The sequence below is a fragment of the Acartia tonsa genome, chromosome 8 (genome assembly GCF_053477335.1).
Source record: "Acartia tonsa isolate MP-2025a chromosome 8, ASM5347733v1, whole genome shotgun sequence".
Taxonomy (NCBI): Eukaryota; Metazoa; Arthropoda; class Copepoda; order Calanoida; family Acartiidae; genus Acartia; species Acartia tonsa.
Genome location: NC_137267.1, coordinates 28,592,148 through 28,612,072, shown reverse-complemented (window position 1 = coordinate 28,612,072; position 19,925 = coordinate 28,592,148). Strand labels below are relative to the sequence as shown.

General features: G+C 30.0%; 1 protein-coding gene across 1 annotated transcript in view; it reads left to right on the top strand.

Annotated features, from left to right (window-relative positions):
- The window catches only part of LOC145325306 (immunomodulatory peroxidase-like), a 119,469-nt gene that overhangs the window by 44,194 nt on the left and 55,350 nt on the right, over positions 1 to 19,925 (top strand). The window contains exons 4-10 of the mRNA XM_080168245.1: positions 9,102 to 9,208; positions 9,515 to 9,772; positions 10,062 to 10,160; positions 10,495 to 10,691; positions 14,528 to 14,744; positions 15,041 to 15,105; positions 17,733 to 17,878. Coding sequence (XP_080024371.1) covers positions 9,102 to 9,208; positions 9,515 to 9,772; positions 10,062 to 10,160; positions 10,495 to 10,691; positions 14,528 to 14,744; positions 15,041 to 15,105; positions 17,733 to 17,878 — 1,089 coding nt within the window. The remainder of the gene's footprint in view (positions 1 to 9,101; positions 9,209 to 9,514; positions 9,773 to 10,061; positions 10,161 to 10,494; positions 10,692 to 14,527; positions 14,745 to 15,040; positions 15,106 to 17,732; positions 17,879 to 19,925) is intronic.

The following is a 19,925-nucleotide window of genomic DNA, read 5'->3' as shown; positions in this document are numbered from 1 at the left end:
TACTTGTCCTATCTAAAATTCTTGGTCATTATTGCACATTATCTTCCTTGTTGCTTTTTGTCTATTTCCTCTCTGTAAAGAATTTGGGCTTGAGTGTTTTTATTGATTAATTCAAGAGTTGACCTTTCATATATCCTTTTAATCTCAGATAGGGATTGAAAAAAATGAATGTAACATGTCTCAGAACTGTTCTTTACCATTGCTACGTATAAGAAAAATTAAAGAAAAAACATTGAGTTTGAAGTGTAAGCAGACGGGATAGCAAATATTTTTACTATAGAGTAGCTACGCTACTAAAAACAGTTTGTTACTAAATCTTTAAGGCAAACTTTACTCTATAATTTAAATGTATAATAAATATAAACCTAGAACTGTTCCATATTTAAGCTGTTTCTTAACTACTAAATTATGTAAAGCTGGGATGTAATTTTGTATAATGTTAGCCGCGCCGCTTTATCTAACAATTTTAGGCCTTATAACAAGGCATAAAGATATTAAAGTAGCTCATAAAGCCCTGTCAATCTTTCCTATTAATTAATGTAAATTTTATCAATGACAGTTAGGTCCATAAGTAGCCAGGGATCTTAAGTTAAGGGGTAAGACATTTAAGGATAAATTGATGTACACCCTCAATAACGATAAACGAAGGTTTGTATCAACAATTAATGAGTTAATAAAAGTATCTAAAGTTTTCAAGGCAACGAATAAGAGTTCATTTTTATAAGACATTGGGTACCAGGATTATTTACAGTCAAATGTCCCCAACATATGGATGGAAAAAAGATATACTCTAGTATTTAATTAGAGTCAGATTTTTTTTGTATTTTTATTAAAGCTGTTATATTAAGGCCCTACAGTATGAAGTCGTTCCAATTTTTAACAATTTTTATCACATAATTTGTAGGTGTGCGAAAACGAAGTTGCACATTTTTCGCAGTAAAATCTTGTACTTTTAATGCCTTAAGGCTTTAGCTTGGAATTTTATTTTTATTTATATTTTACATATTTTAAAAACTAACATTATAAATAAACTAAATATTATACATACAATATTATACTTCTTGGGAAAGGCATAGCATATCAGGAAAATAGCCTAAAACCGAAAACAGTAAAAGTGTCGAACTATGACGTCAGAAAAAATTAACAATTAACCAATGAGAGGCCGCTATATATTTTACCACAGTGAATACTGGCTTCTTATTGGTTAATTGTTAATTTTTTCTGACGTCATAGTTCGACACTTTTACTGTTTTCCTAAAACCACTCTAATACAATAACGAATCCTTTTTTTTAAAGTACAACCCATACTGACCAGCATTCTCCGAGATCTTAAGATTCAGACAAAAAACCTTTTTACTTTATATTACAGTATTGCACCTGAATTCCATAGCATACATATAGGGGCTCTGTAATCATAGATCCAGGAAGGGGGCTCATTAGCAAAACTATCCTAATATAACCGGTTTAGTAGTTCAGTTCATATTTAAGGCATCTGACAAAAAACTTACTACTTTATTCAGAGTATTATACGATAAATTTTGAAGAACTTGTAAAAAAAAACAATTTTGTTGCACGTTCCTGATTCGGCACAGTTACATTATTTGCATAATATTTTGGAATCGTTAAAGGAATCTCCAAGGTTTCAAATTGTATTTTTATCCCTTAAAAGCTCACAAACTGCTAACCAAATAATTAGATTTATATTCTATTTTTTTCGGTCGGTGGGGGAGGGTCGTATCTGTGATTTTTTTGAAGGAGGGTAGGTCAACCTTTGACCTTTCCACCATAAAAAGATTTATTTTATGATTATCTTATTTAACCTCCTTCACAAACAGATAGACCTTTTTTCAAAAATAGAAGAAGTGCGTTTCCTTTTCATGCATTTTACATGGAGGAAATTTTGGGGTCTGGATTGCATTTTAGAGCCATAAATAATATTTTGCATATATCCTTACTCATTTGCATGGATACTCATTCTTGAAAATAATTCAACACGGAAGATTACGTCCAAAAGTATAAATATTTTTAGAAGAAATCTACCATGTAATATGGAAATTGATTAGAAAAGAGAAATAAAAATAAGTACGTAGAAAGATAACTTTATTATAGAGTATCAGTCGCACCAAAATTAAACTTTTTAAAATTAAGTATAGGTACATAATATAAAGTTTAATTTTTTTCTGTCATTGAATTGTGTTCTCTAATTGATTTATCTGATCAATTTTGTACCCTTTACCTGACATGAAATAGAGCGTGTTTACTAGGTTGTAAAACATTCTCTCTAACTTCATAGTTAAATCCTAGGTGCGTGCACAGGGTCTTGCAGGAGATGGTGACACCCGCCTTACGCAAACTCATGCGTTAAACTTGTAGCTGTCTATACTCTATAGTGCAATAGCAAAATGCGGATAGCTGTTACAGCTTTCGGCCTACCTATTCTATTGACGTTAGGAAATGCCCTCTCTCTTTCCCTCTACTATAACGTCAATAGAATAGTAAGGCCAAAAGCTGTGACATCTATTCCCATTTTCCTAGGGCACTAAACACAGCTACTTTAAACTTATGAAGCAATGATTTTAAGTATTAAAGCTTAATGCAAATCCTTTATGTTTTTTTTAAATTAAAATATTTTTTGTTGATTTTCGTAGCCACAGCTAGGCTACACATACGAATACACCTATTCTTGTTTTTTTTGTCAGTTTGGAATTCAACAATTTTATGTTATTCTAAAAATTCAATTTTAAAATGTTAAAAATTTTTCTCCTTGAATAAGCATCACATTTTTATTTATTTTGAATATCAAAGCTACTCTACAATTCAAATATAACCTGCTTGAATTTAAATGATAGATTAAAGATTTTTTTTACTTGGTTTGTGAACTTACATCTTTTAAAATCATGGAAAAGGGATCAAGACGTTTACGAGATCTTACTGGATATTTAGATAGACAAAACGTATTCATGCTACTTTATATAAAAACTAGCGGTTACGCCCCTAGCATCTGCAAGCTCTGTAATCGAAGGGGCAGAGAGGGGCTAGAAAAATAGCTTAAATCTGAAAAAAAACCATCACACACCTATTGAAACCTTAGCTAAAATCGGTCAAGTAGTTTTTGAGATATTGTGATGTCAGACAGATCTTAAGCTTCAGACAAAATAAATGTTTTTCCTTTTCTTGATATCACATATAAGGCATTTAAGATAAAAGGTGTATAATTTTCATATTAACAAATAAACCACAAAAATTTGAACCAACAAAAAATGTTTGAACCTAGAACAATAAACAAGAACGAATACATGCCACTGTCTATAAATTTATAATCAACTTTTATTAGGTTTATTTAAATTTCTAATATTACTATAGATGTAAATTGAAAGCTTTTTTGTCTGTAAACAACATTTGACAAAGTAATAATAAATAATTTAAGTTATTACCTCCCCTTATGCTACACATAATTAAGTTCTTATTTCGATGATTATTAGTGAATTAACTACATACCAACATGAACGACTTGAAGAGAAGCTTTGGTACAAAAATCCCCCAAAATGTGAACTCAATAGATCTGAAACTAATTGCCTATTGTTCTTATAAAATATTTTTATTGTTGGTGTCAATCTTTTCACGACTTATAAATTATGTGGTGGGACGTTTCCGAGATTTTAACTGTTTAATGACGTCTGATCTTTTTATGTATTTGATACTATTGGATATGTTAAATTATTTCCATCGTTTTAGTTCATCATGGATGACTCCATTCTACTATGGCAATTAAAAATATAAATTCTAAACCTTTTTCACTCTTCATTTGTCGCGTGTTATAGAAATAATGTACACAACACATATCATAATAAAAAGTACTAGCTCTTTATATACCTAATCTAATCTAGAAAAAAAGAATGAAGGACTTTAAAATAAATTCCTTTTTAAAATATCTTTAGAATAATTTTAGTTTATTTGTAACCAAACTAAACTTTACTAGCTGTATCGTGTTTTGGGCATATACCACATTGCATACATATCTTTAAAAGAAAACTTTTTAGAATTAAGGTCTGTACGTCAGTAGGTCAATGATATTGTGATATTAAGGTCTATAAAGGATAAAAATTAAAAGAACTGACTTATGGTTATGAAGCTTTCATACAACGATCCAAGAAAAGATGCCGTATTATTTAAAGACTATAAGGAAAACATTTAACATACATTTGTTAATTTCTGAGATATGCCCTTTTTAAAAGTTGACATACTTGTTATCTGTAAAGCCCAATCATGCACTAAATTAACCATAATTAAAAATGACAGCACACAAAGGTTGCCGATTGGATAGTTATCCTACATAAGAAGTACTGTACCTGTTGAGTTCTCCATAATAGGGAAGCTACACAATACACATATGTCCTGGAAAGGTTTTTGCCTTTATAGTTTAGCTTCAAGTCTTGGGATGGTTCTTGGCTATTTTTCTCAGATCTACGAATACAAAGCTAAATGATGCTAGGGGCGCAGCTGCTAGTATGACATAGAGGTTTAAAATGAAAATTTGGCTGTAAGTGGCTAATGGGTTACTTTTCAAGATTATGTAACTTAAGATATCCATAATGTCTATTTTAACGTGCGCTTTAAATCTAAAACAAAAACCTGTACAGTAAGCCAACAAATAGAGTTGTGTAAATTAGGATTATCAATGCTTGTCAAAATTGACATGAAAAATACATTTTAGTATCGTAGCTGCTCTATTGTTAGCGTATATCTGGATGTCTGTTAATTTTTGTACATTGGCTGTTTTTAAACTTTAAATATATATTACATAGAAGAATTAAATGAAATATTTTGATATGTTTTATTAATTGTTAATTGAAATTGTTATTGATGAAAATAATACAAAAAACTTTGTTTTACTTTACTATAAATTTTGTTATTCACCGCTGATGGAAATTATTATCCTGTTTTTTAACACAAAACGGTTCTGAATTAATTTATCCTCTCTTTTTTTTATATTAGGAAAAAACCTATCATAAGTTTAAGCATGTTTTACAAATCCTTTTTTTTTGTAGAAAAGGGAAAAAATCCACCCCACCCATTTGCCTTCCAGAACGTAAACCTGTAGAACATTTTGTTTTGGAGGTATTAAGTAACACTTAAAGAAACAGCAACTTTTGTACATATATTTTTTCAATTAAAAATCAATAAGCAAATGAATTTTACGGCTAATGTTCTTTCTCTATAATTCTTTTTGTCTGTCAGTCCGTAATGCTAATTGAAAAAGTTCTCGGTTGTATTAAAGTTTTCGTGTTCTACTTTGTATCATGTCAGTCTCTCTCTCTATCTACCTTTCTACCTTTCTTTCTATCTATCTATCTCTCTATCTTGTATGATCTGCCGTATTATTATCTTTTTCCATCTCTGTATCTTATGCTCGCCACTTATGGATTTTATGATCACTGTTTGTATATGCCTGACAAAACATAATAATTATACATTCACACATTCTATGCTTTTTATAAATGCAGTAAATAATTTAAATTGAATTTCTATAACTTTTAGTAAATGTTTATAAAAAATCATGTGATCTTGAAATATTTGAATGAAAAAAAACTAACAGATTGTCCTTTTGTTATAGGAAACTAATCTTACGCAAAGATATTATAGTCCTGCAATTAAATTAAATAGTCAATCTTTAATACATGTATTGCTTTTTTTTGCACGGTTTTAGTGTTATTTAAATTAATTAAAAATGGATAAATCGTCGAGTTTTATAAAAACATAATTTTTACCTAATTGTGTTACAATGCTAAGATGTTCATTTAAGTAGAAGATTTTTTTTTCAACTATTAGACTATCCTTGTAATATTTATATTAGTGAAACATCACTGTCACATTAAGTCTGGTTTTGCTTCATATTGTCGAAAACCATGACTTCCGTAATTATTACTACAGCACAAAGTTATTTTATTAATATTATCTACATCATTAAGCATTCATTCTAATCTTTTTTTGTTGTTGCTATTTTGAGTCTTTTGACTAATTATGAAATACCTAAAACTGGAAGTGATAAGACACCCTTCATATTTGCATAGAGGTGCAATTATCCATAATTGAATTGGACATAAAATTGATTAGATATTTACAATATATTATATAGTCAAGCACGATTTTTTTTAATAAGAGAAGAATTTGCACTGGTTTCGTGCTAATTAAGATTCATTGAATGGCTAAGAATTTGTTTTGGACTTTTTACCGCCAAAATGAATTCAAATCGACGTACATAAGGAATCATTGATAAATTCTGTTTTATAGAGTAGTAAGGTTTGTTTTGTTTGTAGTTAAGATTTCGGTAATTATTCAGCCGATTGAGTTTTCCATTTAAGGAGGAGAGCTTCACATAGGTCCAGGGAATGTTTTAGGCTAATTTTATTTTAGATAGGTCTTGAGAGGGGCTCAGGCTATTTTTCCCCTAGATGCTAAGGGCACAGTCGCTAGTAATCAATAAAAAAAACAAGGATGACAACAGCCTCAATTTCGAATCAATAAAAATCATGAATTCCTAATAAACGGAAAAATTTAATTATAGAGAAAATGTTCAGTGGTCAAAAAAATAAGAGAAATAAGGAAATACTAATAGAAGAGAGAAAAATGATAGAAAATAATTAAATCTTCATAAAAATTTGATTAGTCTTTTGTTGCATGACCGACGGACCCTATACAAAGTAATCTGTATGTGTGGTCTTTAAAAAAATGGATTTAACAAAATATTTAATTAGCAGCTAAGTAAATCACATTATTCTTAGAGTATTACTGATGGACGGACAGAGGACAGACAAAGTTATTTATAGAGTAGTTTGCCACTTAAAAGGAATGAGAGAATTTTAATATGGTCAAGATGAAATGAAAAATCTATAAAAAAACATAAGGAAGTGTAAAGCTATATTTTTAATCTAATCAGAAACCTATAAACTCCAAATGCGTATGCGCATTTTAAATGTATTTATAAAACATTTGAATATTTGATTACAAAAAAAATATTTTAAAAAATATATCCAGGGAGGGTTGGAACATTGGACTACAAATTCCACTTGTGCCCCAAACTAGCAGTGTACAAAACTTTTAACCAAAAATCTACAAAAGGAACAATTTTTTTTCAGCGTAATTGGGGCTGTACAGTGTACATCAATTTATCGTCCCTTGACTTATCACTGGAGGGAGGTTAATCTTAATTGTGCACCTAACCTAACCTAAAACGAGCATGAAAATTACGTTTTTAAAAAAGTTTAATTTTTGGTTCACTAACAGTACATAAGCACCCTTTTCTGAAATAACAAGGAGAACACAATCCGTAAATAGCGAAGCATAGTAAAAATTATTTCAAAGCATAACTGTCAGGCCGACGGACTAAGTCAACTATATCCTACATGTTTTAAATTACAGTCTAGAAAATTACAGATCTCAAATAGCGTTAAGGATATACTGGCGGAAAGACAAAACTAATTATAAAGTAGCTTCGCTACTAAAAATAGGATAAAGTGTAAAAATCAGTTGCATATATTATGATTATTATTAAGATAAAATTAAATTGTTTTTTGAACCATGACATGGACACAGACATGTATTCAGACAGACACACATATTATTAGAGTAAAAAAATAATTTGGTTTAAATTATTGTAAATAAATGAAGTACCTTGGTAGGGAAAAAAGGTTTTAATATGTATTCATATTAGTATTTCTTTTATATTTGCCTATTTTATAATATGTAAGCAAATTCAACTCCTAAAATTATAAATGTCTGTTTACATACATTGTATTGTATAAATATCCTAGTGTACTTCGTCTGTCTGACAACTCAGTTGTCTTTGCCAAGTTTGGACAACAATAATGAACTCAGGGATACATAGATTTGGATAGGTATATGAAAATTAAGTCATTGATCCGGCTGTAATCCCTTTAATTGGATTATGAAAAACATATGCCAGTACCCAACCCTTATTTTTTTTTACTTTTGTTGAGTTTGTTGCTACAATACAAATATGCAAAATCAACAAAAAAATGAACATGTTAAAACTTTTAAAAAACACTGAACTTTTAACTATATTTTGATTTGCATAATTTTTACTGAGAGAAAGAAAATGTGCATAAAAAATCGATTATGTTAAATGTTACCAAGACAGAAAACACCGTTATAACTATAGTTAGCACCAAAATTGACAAAATTTCCATTAAAATCATTCTTCATTGCCTTTAATGATTCTTTGATAGCTTAGATAGAAAGAATTAATAACAACAGTGTTTAAATTTTATTTATTTTAATATCAAGTAACAATTAAAAATTGCTCCAATTCGATTTACATATAGTTATGTTGAATTTTTATAATGTGCAATTAATTGTTTGAAAAACTGTTTTATAGAATATACATACGACAGTTTTAAGTATTTTCTATAACATACATTTGGTGTGTTTTTCATTAAAAAAAACTTGAATAAAAAAGTGACTTTAAACTGCATAACCTTTGTTTTAAAGTCCCAAAGTTGTGATTTTAATTTGACATTGGCATTCTCTTTCCTTAACTAATAATGTCATGATTAGGACATAGCAGCAGTTAACTCAGGTTAATTTACATGATGTCATATTTATGAAATTATTATGAAAGCTGTAAAGACAAAGATTGATGGTAAAAATTAAGATTAAGGGTTTGGTTCTGAATAAATTATGAATACCCTTGCATACAAAGATGGATTTTTTTGATAACATAAATTAACATTTTTTAACATAATCTGTAATTATGTCTTTAAAATAAGCCATTAAGCTAATGATTTAAAATTTCATAAATAAATTAATAAATCATGTCTTAAAGATTATCTTTGATACAATCTATAACACAAAGCATTATCTAGACGTAGTGAGCTTTTTGGTTTGTAACAAAAATATCTTGTGATACATCCAGAAATGTCAAGTTTAAATATTATATGTTAATTATCACTACCTCAAATTGTATCTTCGATTTAAGAGCACTGATAATCCCCTTATTTTAGAGATAAAAGTGATAAAAATACATTAAATTCAATCCAGTTCAATAAGTATGCACCTCCCTAACTCTCTTGTTTTTATTTCAGATGGAAAGCGTGGCTTGCTGCCTGCCCCAGAGAGGCCAGCTAACTCCAAGTCCCCATTAGAATTTGATGCTTATACACTTAACCATGCCGCTTTTGTTGGTCAACAGGTAGTTTCTTGGTTGTTAGTAAAGATATTAGTGTGAATATTTTTTTCAAAGATTTTCGCCCGTCCACAACGCTACAAAATATATCTTAATTCTTTATTGAAAATCAAATTTACTCTGCTGTTCTTTAAATATAGATAAAAAACATATGGAATGTCAAATGCCTTTTCAGCATTTTGATGATCTAATTAAACGAGTTTTGTAAGTGTTTTTTTTTACATAGGGATGTTGTTAATGATATTCCTATTTTATTTAGTTATTTAATCCATTAATTTATATGTGTTTTTATATTAATCAAATATTATTTAGGAAACACTTTGGCTGGCAGACTTTGAATCTGAACTGAACCGTCGCGGCGTCTTTGTCAACAAGGGATCCGCCGCCTTCAACCACTTTGCTCTCTTCGAGTCCAAGCCTAAAGCGCGCCAGATGGCCAACATGGCCATGGGCTCCATCGACGGGTCTCAGTACCTGGGCGAGAGGTTTGGTTTGACCGCTAACCAGGCCGGCTTCGGTCTCGGAGATTTCTCTATTGAAGGAACTGTTCTCAATGACGCTTGTCCCAAGGTAATACAACTTTTGGTAGCGCAGCTACTATTTAATCAGGGCTTGTCAGTGCGTCCGTATGGCTTTAAAAAGATTAATATTGAAAATATATGTATAACTCACCCAGACACTGAAGAAAAGAAAATATTAATAATAAAGTTTATCAGGAATAATTAGTTTAAATGAAGCAATACTTATAGTAAACGAATACCTGAATAAAATCTGTTATAAAAAAAGACGCATAAAATGAGTTTTTATGCTAAAGAATGTAATACTATTTGTGAATAACTTAACTTGATATTCTTTTCAGGCCAAGGAATGTAACGCTTACTATCCCTACAGAAGTTATGACGCTAGCTGCAACAATATTGAGAATCCACTTTGGGGTACCTCTAACTCTCCATTCCAGGTAGTAAAAACTTCAGAATACAGAATAAAAAAGTGCAAGGAAACCTAAATCTTAGTAGATCAAATCTGCGTGAAAAAAATTTAGTTATTTTTTGTAACATTTAAACATCTTGGTTTGGTTTATAACAACATATAGCCATTAATTAACAGATGGCATTTTTTGGCTAGAGCATTCTCCCCTATTTTGCTATAAATAACATTGCTGCGAAAGGCCAAATCCTAATCTTGACCGAGATTCGATCCCATCACCTCCCTGACAACGAGAACAGAGAACAGGATGTTAAATAATTTAATCTACGGTAAAATACCTACTCTTAATAGAATTAAAATTTTAGAGAGTTTTGCTGCCCGCCTACAGCGACGGTATCTTCCGTCCCCGTGTTGCCAAGTCCGGAAAGCCTTTGCCCTCCGCCAGGCTCGTCTCTATCAACATTGTACCTGACGTGGACGCTCCCAGCGAGTTGGAGACCCACAATGTGATGCAGTGGGGACAGTATGTTGATCACGACTTGGCCCATACCCCCCTTTTCAGGTATAAATATCTTCTTATTGATGTAGAGTAAATGTGATGGTTCTGCTTGTTATTGTGTATCATCCTATTATAAAAAGTATTAAGCTTTTTTGTCTGTAGTGAAGGATATCGCTAATCGCTGAACTGATATGGTCCTCCTTTATATGGAAGCTTCTTATAGGTCCCGGGATGGTTTTAGGCTATTACATTTTTATAAAAAGTCGGGGTATTTTTTAGGCAATTTTTGTACCCTTCCATTTTACTTCAAATATAGAGCTAGTAGATGCTAGTAGTAGATTTTTTTGTCGAAAGTTTAAGATCTCATTAACTACTGAACCGGTTGGGTTCTAAATTGAAGGTAAGCTTCATATAGGTCCTGTGGTGATTTTAGGTTATTTTATTTTCAGTATTCTATAATGGGGTTTGAATTCAGATTCAAAAGACTTTTCTTAATTCGGAAAGTAGAGAAAGTGCTTTTAAATTAAGACCATAAACGGTCATAACACGCAAAGTTGCAATAAAATGTAAATAAAGACATCAAAATACAGATATGATGAAATTTAGAATCATACATATACTTTTTATTTCAAACAAATTCATCACACACATAAAAATAAATTTTACTTCTAAATTCTTTATATTATATATGAATTCAAAGATTTAAGGTAAAAATTTTGAGACAGACAGTGGGAGATATCCTAAATTTGAAAGTCCTATTTTCTTAAATGTGTATATTTTTCAACCGTAAAAAAAGTCCTTGATGTGTACAAAAAGTATATTTTTCTTCATTTCTTAATAATACATAATTATTTCTAAATATGATAAATGTCAGTGCATTTAAATTATATATAATCTTACATTTTTATTAGATAGATAAAAACAAGAAATGATTATTACTTAATAATTATAATTAAAATAATAACATAAAGTTAAAACTTTTCATTCTTGGATAGTTTAGATGAAAGCTCATTGTAAATTAAATCTTTACGATTTATGAGCTTCAGTTTTTCTTTCATTGAAATGCCCCTATAACGTCTTTAATCCAATTTGTACATTCTAAATGGATGTGAAGATTGTCCTACCACTGCATGGATGATGTCATCCTTGTTTAGGACAAAATAAATCTCAAATGTTGGGGGAAATATGATGCAAAATTTTTAAAAGATATTTTTTTTATGTGCAATAAATACAGAAATGAAGGCATATCTAAATTGTGCAAAAATTTGTCGTTTTTCATTTACTTGAAAATATTATGTTTGTCGACGGAGAATATCAGTCAAACAGCATATTAATAGCATATAAGTTTAATTTATTTAATAATATTTTTTGTTTCACATAATCATCTTAAAATGATAGCTCATAATACTTGTGCAATCTTAAGAAGCTACTTAAAATTTAGTGAGGACTTTTATAAATTGTCAAATTCTCCATTGAAATGTATTTCAGCAAAAGCATCTAAATTTAGGGTCTCTGTGGGCCACTTGAGGTTGACTTTTCTTAAGGGGGGGGGGGGTAATTTTTTCTACGGGCGATTCTTTATGGGAGGGTGCCCTCCCTTAAAATAGTTCTCAACCTACACAGGACATATAAGAAGCTACATTGTAATGGAGAAGTATACCGGTTTAGCGGTTAGCGATATCCTTCGGTACATACAAAAATGCACAGATCCTTTTGCTTTAATATAGAGATGTTGCTAAATCATACGGATCATTTTTTCCCTGGCCAAATTAAACACACCTTATCCCCGACTAACCACAAAGTGCACGTTTAAAACTATTTTTATGTGCGAAAAAAAGGCATTTTTCACCAGTTTTCAGCTCCTTGACAACTGATGTGTCTTTGTCGTTGAATACAGAGATAGGAATTTTTTCTTTTAGAATTAAAAAAATATATTTCATGTCGAACCTAAGAACATCATAATATTAAATTTTTTACTTTTTATCATAACCTCTAAGTGAAATAGATCAACACTATCTTTTTAAATAGATAATAAACTAATTACGTCGACAATATTTATACAATTTAATAAAAGAAAAGCCTTCCCTTTATTCATGTTTTAACATAAATTCTTTTTATGGAAATCCGGATCTTTATTTTTAATTGTTTTTTTTTCAAGATCTTTTTTTTACTGCGTAGCTACTATATTGATTGGAAACTATTTTTGTTTTTGTATTTGTATTTGTAAGAACTAAAGCTAAATAAAATATAATCTTAATGTTTTAATATAGACTGTTGAAATAAAAAATAAACATTACTGAGTCTGACACATTGTCTACATGATCTTATTCTAATTGTGTTACTGCTTCAATAAATAATTATATGATAACAAAACAAAAATTTGACATGGATTTGAATCCAGACTTGAGAGAAAATTGAAATTGAATATGAAAAGAATGATTTTTTTTAGCTGTGTTTAGAACCCTAGGAAAATGGGGATAGATGTCACTTCTTTTGGCCAACCTATTCTATTGACGTCATAGTCGAGGGAAGGGGAAAAGAAACCCCATAGAAAAGATATGGGGTAAAGGGTTTTTCCTGACATCAATAGAATAGGTAGGCCAAAAGCAGTGACATCTATCCCCATTTTTCTAGGGTACTATCGATATCTACATGATTTTTTTTGGCTGCGCTATTTTGCAACGTAATGATCCTTGTTAAAAAGCCACAACCACAACATAGGATTAAAGAATTTATTACCCTAGTCAAAAATATTGAATCTAGGATGAAAGTGAAATATTATTTTTGCCAAATTTGTATCAGAAATAGAAAAGATCACGGATGTTTAAAATAATTAAGGGGCTTTCCCTAAATTTCCTTCGAGAGCATAGAACTGCCTCCAAATATGGGGGCAGGAGGGTTAGTTTTTTCTTCTTCATATGCCTAACAAGAACGACCCATACTCAATGTAACCTAACCAACCCTATCCTAAAAATAAAAAAAAAATAATCACACTAGGCTGTTCTTTAGATCAATTAAAATTGTTGGTGGAAAATATAAACAATGATAGTTTTGAACCTAACAATCAAGATTTAACAAAATTTTTGAAACCAAAAAATGAAATAATAAGGACTATTTATGTTTGTAAATTTTGGGTATTTGTATAATATACAGTTCAATGTCCCCTCCCTCCCTAATTAAAAACCTTAGGTTTTGCTTTTTATCTTATAAGTTTTAAAATTAAATAAACAATACCTTTAATTCCTTGCTTTGCATATTGTAAAGCATGTCCTGAAAACCAAAAGATTAATAACTATTTTAGTTTTCTATGCAAACGGGTTGAGTGACTGTTATACAATGATTTCAATCTGTTGTAATCATTCAAGTTGTTGTGTTTTTCATCCCCCCCCCTCCCTCTTGTTTATGGTTTTAACTTTCAATATTTTCTTTTTTGGGGTGTGGGGGTGGTGTATCCCCAAAAGTTTTCCCCATATTTAACTTTACTTCTGAATGTTCTGCACAATTATACACTTTTGGAATGAACAGTTATTATTTGTAAAAAACAGAAAACAAAAACTGTATCTGCTTTTTATAAGCTTGTCAAAACTGTCATTTTTACAAATTATCATCAAACTATCATTTTCATTAGGTTATACTTTTTTTTAAAACCAATTTTTATGGTTTTCCTAATCAGTAACTACACAGTATATTTCTAGAAGGATAGCTATTTAATAAATTAATATGTCAGTCTGTCTGTCAGAACGGCGTGAGAAAATATTATTTTCTCGGCAGCTATTCAAGATAAACAACTGATTTTTTTTCTTCAAAATTTTAATGAGTATCTATTATATTACCGACTAATAAGTAGCTCCTCTGTAACTCAATGTGCCCATTTTATTAATGTTTTTTTTTATTTGTAGACTGTCCAGCAATGCTAGCGACGGAGTAAAATGTTGTGAAGACGATGGCTCCGCCCCTATCAGCCAGCTTGTTCTCCACCCCGAATGCTTCCCCATTGAGATCCCTGAGAACGACCCCTTCTTCAGTAAGCACGGGCAGAGATGCATGGCTTTTGTGAGGTCCCTCCCTGCCCCTCAGTTCTCTTGCTCATTTGGTTATGGTGAACAGATGAATCAGGTATTAAGATTGTAATATTTCTTTTCGTATTATAGGCATAGCAACTTTTTAATGTTGATTTATTTTTCATTAACGTAAACATTCTGTTTAAAATATAAATATACAAATTTGGGCGGTTGTTGTGAGTTGTTTATTGTTATCTAATTGAAGCTTGTCAGTACGTTTGCCCGTCACAAAAAGTGCTTTTCCTTAAAGTGTATATAAGCACCCTAACTACACTCTTTACTTTTGTATTAAATTAAAGGTGGGTTATTTTTGCACATTTTTATGTCATTGTACGATTTTATTTTCTTTAGATTACCCACATTCTTGATGGTAGCAACGTGTATGGTTCCGATGATGAGGATGCTATCAAGCTCAGGTATAATTGTCTACAGCATTACAGACAACCAACTCATTAATTGCTCAACTTTTGACTAGGCGTTCTAACTCTTTATACAAAATAAAATTGCTAATTAAAATTTAAAGCTTTTGATCTTTTTATCGTCATTATGTTAAAAGAAAAGTTTACAAAAATTTTGTTTGGGCGATTTGTTTTGGGAAGGTTGGTGGTAACCTCCCCCTAAATAGTTGTGAACCTTTCCTGGACCTATATGTTTCAATATAAAAGATATTACTATTTTTTGACCGGTTAACAAGATACTTCGCTACCGACAGTCTTCATTCTTGTTTTATATTAAGGTTATTATGAAAAGACTACAATTTGATACAACAAAAAATATCATCAAATGCAAATTGTTATTTAATCTTTGAAAATGATATTTCCATCTCGTAAAAAATACTTGTGGTTGGAAGAAATTTTTTTTCCTGCAAATCATGTTGTACATATGTGTTAATTGAATTTATGTACATTGTGCCAGGGAGAGAGGGGACATTGGGCTGTTTATTACACTAGTCCCCAAAGTTTTATAATAATGTTTTCTTATTCGTTGGCAATACAACTTTTGCGACTTCTATTGAATTTTGATTGATTGGTTCATTAAGCTGATTGTCCAAGCGTTTCAACCACTAATTGTAATCTACCGAATGTGTATCATCATTGGGAATATACATCAATTTATCGTCCTTTGTATTATCCCTTTAGATCCCTGACATTGTGCATAGTCTGTATCATAAATATCTTTAATTGTAAGTAAAAAAGTAAATGTTAAGTTTCTGTTCATTTTTGAAAATTATTAAAACATAAGGTAAATTAAGTATCGAAAATTGCTCAATTCTACATTAACATTTGTTTTACAACGGTAAAAGACTTGTATATGATAAAGCTTTACAGTGAAGCTATTTATTAGTCTAAGGGAGGTTTATTGTTATTTTATGAAAGGGTAACTCAATCCTCTCAAGATAAATTTTCTCTAAAAAATACATCTCACCCCAGATTTTCAAAACTTTTATTAAAAACTTAAAAGTAAAGTCCAGGGTCTACATCTAACCCAACTTTCCTAAAGTGCTCCTAGAGGCATTTAGAGTCGTAACAGCTGGTATTTATAATATCCTAAAATTGTAAATTTTGAACTGGTCTACTAACACTAATGATAATAATAATTAACATACGGCTAAGCAAATAAATGTTTCCGCAAAAATGAATCAAATTTAATGAAAACAAAGTCTGTACTTCAAATTTAAAATAAAGCAAACAGTTGTGGAATAATATTTGAACACAAATATGATAGGCTAAACACAGGAATTTTAAGAGATAAGACAATAGATTATAAATTTATGTAAACCACCATTTGTTATAAAAAATGCTGATTCAAATTATTTGTAGAAAAGTTTGGGGATTTCTAGTCTTAAAAACTAATATATATCCTTAAATTTTTTTTTAGCCTATGAATGAGATAATGTGTTTGCAAAAATGTCCTCTTCCTTCTTGGGTACAAATAATAAAAAAATGCTTAGGTCTAATAATGCATAGAAATGGCACGGTCAAAGAAAACGTACGAAAAGTCGATATATGCATATATTTATTTAAAATTAATGGTTGTGCGTCCAGCCGTTTTCTTAAAAAAAAACTTTTTTCTTATTTGTTGTAAAGAAGATGATTTTCTTTTCTTTTTACCTTCCCATAAAAGGAACTTTTAATTTAAGAAAATTTTTCAAACATCCTGACCCAAAGTTTATTTTAAGTATTGTATTTCTATTTAAAATTAGTGAATGGTTTGGCTATGAAATGATACTCCAAAGTTGGAAGTCATGCTGATTAAATGATTATCTATAATACATGCTATAAGCCAATCAGACAATCAGTAAAGTAGCTAGCCAAGATGTTACAACAATACTCAAAAATTGGCATGATGAAATCGTTCTGTCACTTTAAAACTTTGCAATACAACAATTTTAATCTGTATTGTCTGTAAAAAAAAACCATAGATCCATAATTTGATCACAAAGGCCAGTTGAGATAATTTTCTGACACAGCTTAAAAAAAGTTAAAATCTTAGTAAAAAATTAAACAAAATACCTAGTAGTGATACCTTTTTTATTGGCCCTTTTGATTTTATGTTTGTGTATCCACAGACAAATATCTATTAGCGATATATTTTAATTATTCAAACAGTAGTTAATCAAGAATTTTATGCCCTGTCTTTTTTTCTTTGTTGTTTGTTTGAAGGAACACCAAATCCATAGGGGGCTCACCCTTAATGTTAGTTTTATTTGTTGTATTAAACGATCCCTGCAACTTTCAATTATTTTTCTTTACTGGTCCTGGGGGGGTGGGGGGTATTTGTAGGTTTTATGCCAATTTATTTTTATACTTCCGTGTTTGTTAAATTCTCATTAATTTTATTAATAGTTAATTAGGATATATCAATTTATATTTTCGCGGATTTTTTAGATTCACGAATTTAAGAAAACATATAGAATTTTTATTATCAAATCTTTCTAAATTTTATTCTCTGAATTGAAAATTATTTTGGTTTATTCGCCTAACAGAAAGAAATTAAGCTTTTATCCTTGAATATTGTTAAAAACTATCATGTTAATTTTTAGATCTGGTTCTAACGGTCTGTTGGAGACCTATTCTCCCCGCGGAGAGAGCAGACAGTTGTTGCCCCAGGAGGAGGGAGAGACTAAAGACGAGTGTAACATTGATGAGCGCAAACAAGAGGTTGAGGACCAAAAGTGCTTCAAAGCAGGTAGGGCATTATTTTTGTTGCTTTTTTGTTGAGTTACATCCGGCAAAAAGAATAGTAATTGTATATTTCCCAGTGTTGTATTTTTTAATATCTTTTAAAGATTATTGGATGTATTTTTGGCAGTGTTTGGCGTATTGATGACTTAGGAACAACGAACTAAACATTTTGCCAAAATTACATTTGCTGTACAAGTGCTATTAGTGTCTTGACATAAAAGGTGAATCTTGGGTAAAATATATCTTTTTTAATAGACAGAAACACACATAGAGCCTTACTCTGTTATGTAATGATGATTTATCATTAATGATTAAAAAAAATAGCAAATTGCTGGTAAAAATGATAATAACTCAATTTTGAAAGCTAACTGGACAATTTCTCAGAAAAGATTATTTTTTTTTCATCACATTTTGCTTCAAACAGTTTAGATCTTATGTAAAAGGTTGGGATTCAAATCCGCTGAAAAATAAAAGGAAAATATTGTTAAAGTTTTTTTGTAAAGAAAGGGTGAGGTTTCGGTGGTTCAACGGGTATATGAGATGATATTTTTTAGCTTCATAATCACAATTGTCCTTTATTTTTGTCAATCTATGGCATTTCAACTAAGCTAAGATACTTTTTGCTGAATTGCTTTAACAGACTGCATCAAAAGATATTTGTATTATTCCCAAGCCTGGGTTAAAAGGGTTACATATGTTTTATCAGAAATACAGGGATTAGTAAATGAGAGAAAATTTTATATTTTCTCTCAATAGAATTTGCTTTTCTTAAGGAAAATACATCTACACTATTCCTCCCATTTGCAAAATTGTTTTTTTCTTGCATTGATCTATCTATCCATTCCTGATATGATATGAATGTTTGTCTGTGAGAAAATGATGAATTCTCAGTTGAGTCTGAGAATATGTTGGAATAATGTTCTACAGGGTCTTAAGATGTATTTCCCCTTCATTTTAACCTATATTTCTTATTTTGACATTTTACGGGCATTCTTGTATTTTAAAACTTTATTATAGAAATGATATTTCCTAGATAGTTTATAATCGTTATCCGTTACTTGTAAATCGACTCTGATTTTAGAAAAGCTTTGCTTTTAAAAGACCCAGTATTTATGTGAATCTTAGTACAATAAGTGTTAAAGTTTAGCCTTAAATCAATTGTTTAAAATAATAATATCATATCAAAATTAAAAGCTGAAAAATAAACAAAGAATTTTTCTAGATTTTTATATTGTTAACTGGGAAAATTTAGTTTGAAATAGCGCAGCTTTAACAAGTTTAATAAGTTTAATTAAGAAAATACACTAAGCTAAACTTATGAATTTTAATCAAACGATAAGACTTTTTTGTTAGGTAGCAAACAATTTACCAAAAACTATGCGTTAAAATTAATTAATGAGTAGCTTTGTTTTTATAATATTTAAAACAACATAAATGACAGACATACAATATAAATCCCATATCGTGTGTAGAAGATATATTGTCCTATCAATTTCAAATGCTTTATGCTTGTCATAGTTTGGTATTAAAAAACATTATCAATTATTTTTTTGTTTATTTTTATTTTGTGACCAGACACTTTTTTGTGGTGTTGATGAGTTGCTTTAATTGCATACATCAGGGTAGAACAGGGTAATCATATTGTGGAAAGTAGACGGGTATTGCTGTTTGTCCGTTAAGAGCCCGAAAATAGCTGAACCGATTGATTTTTTCATTGGTCTTGGGATAAATTCAAGTTTTGGGATGGTTTTATGCTACTAAATAACTAGATGATAGGGGAAAAGCGGCAAGTTTTAAATCTAAAAAATCCATTAAATTCAATAAAATGAACGATAATGTTAATAAGTACAAAGTAGCATTTTATAAAACAAAAACATAAAAAGTTTTTATATCTTATTCCATTTTCAGTAAATGTAATTATTTTCGGTAGTATTGAGCCAAAGCAATACAAATCCCATTTTTATACTATGGCAATTTTAGCAACAAAAATATCTATTAATTGCATCTTTTTCTATAAAAATCCATAAAACAATAAATTTTAATGTTCTGTC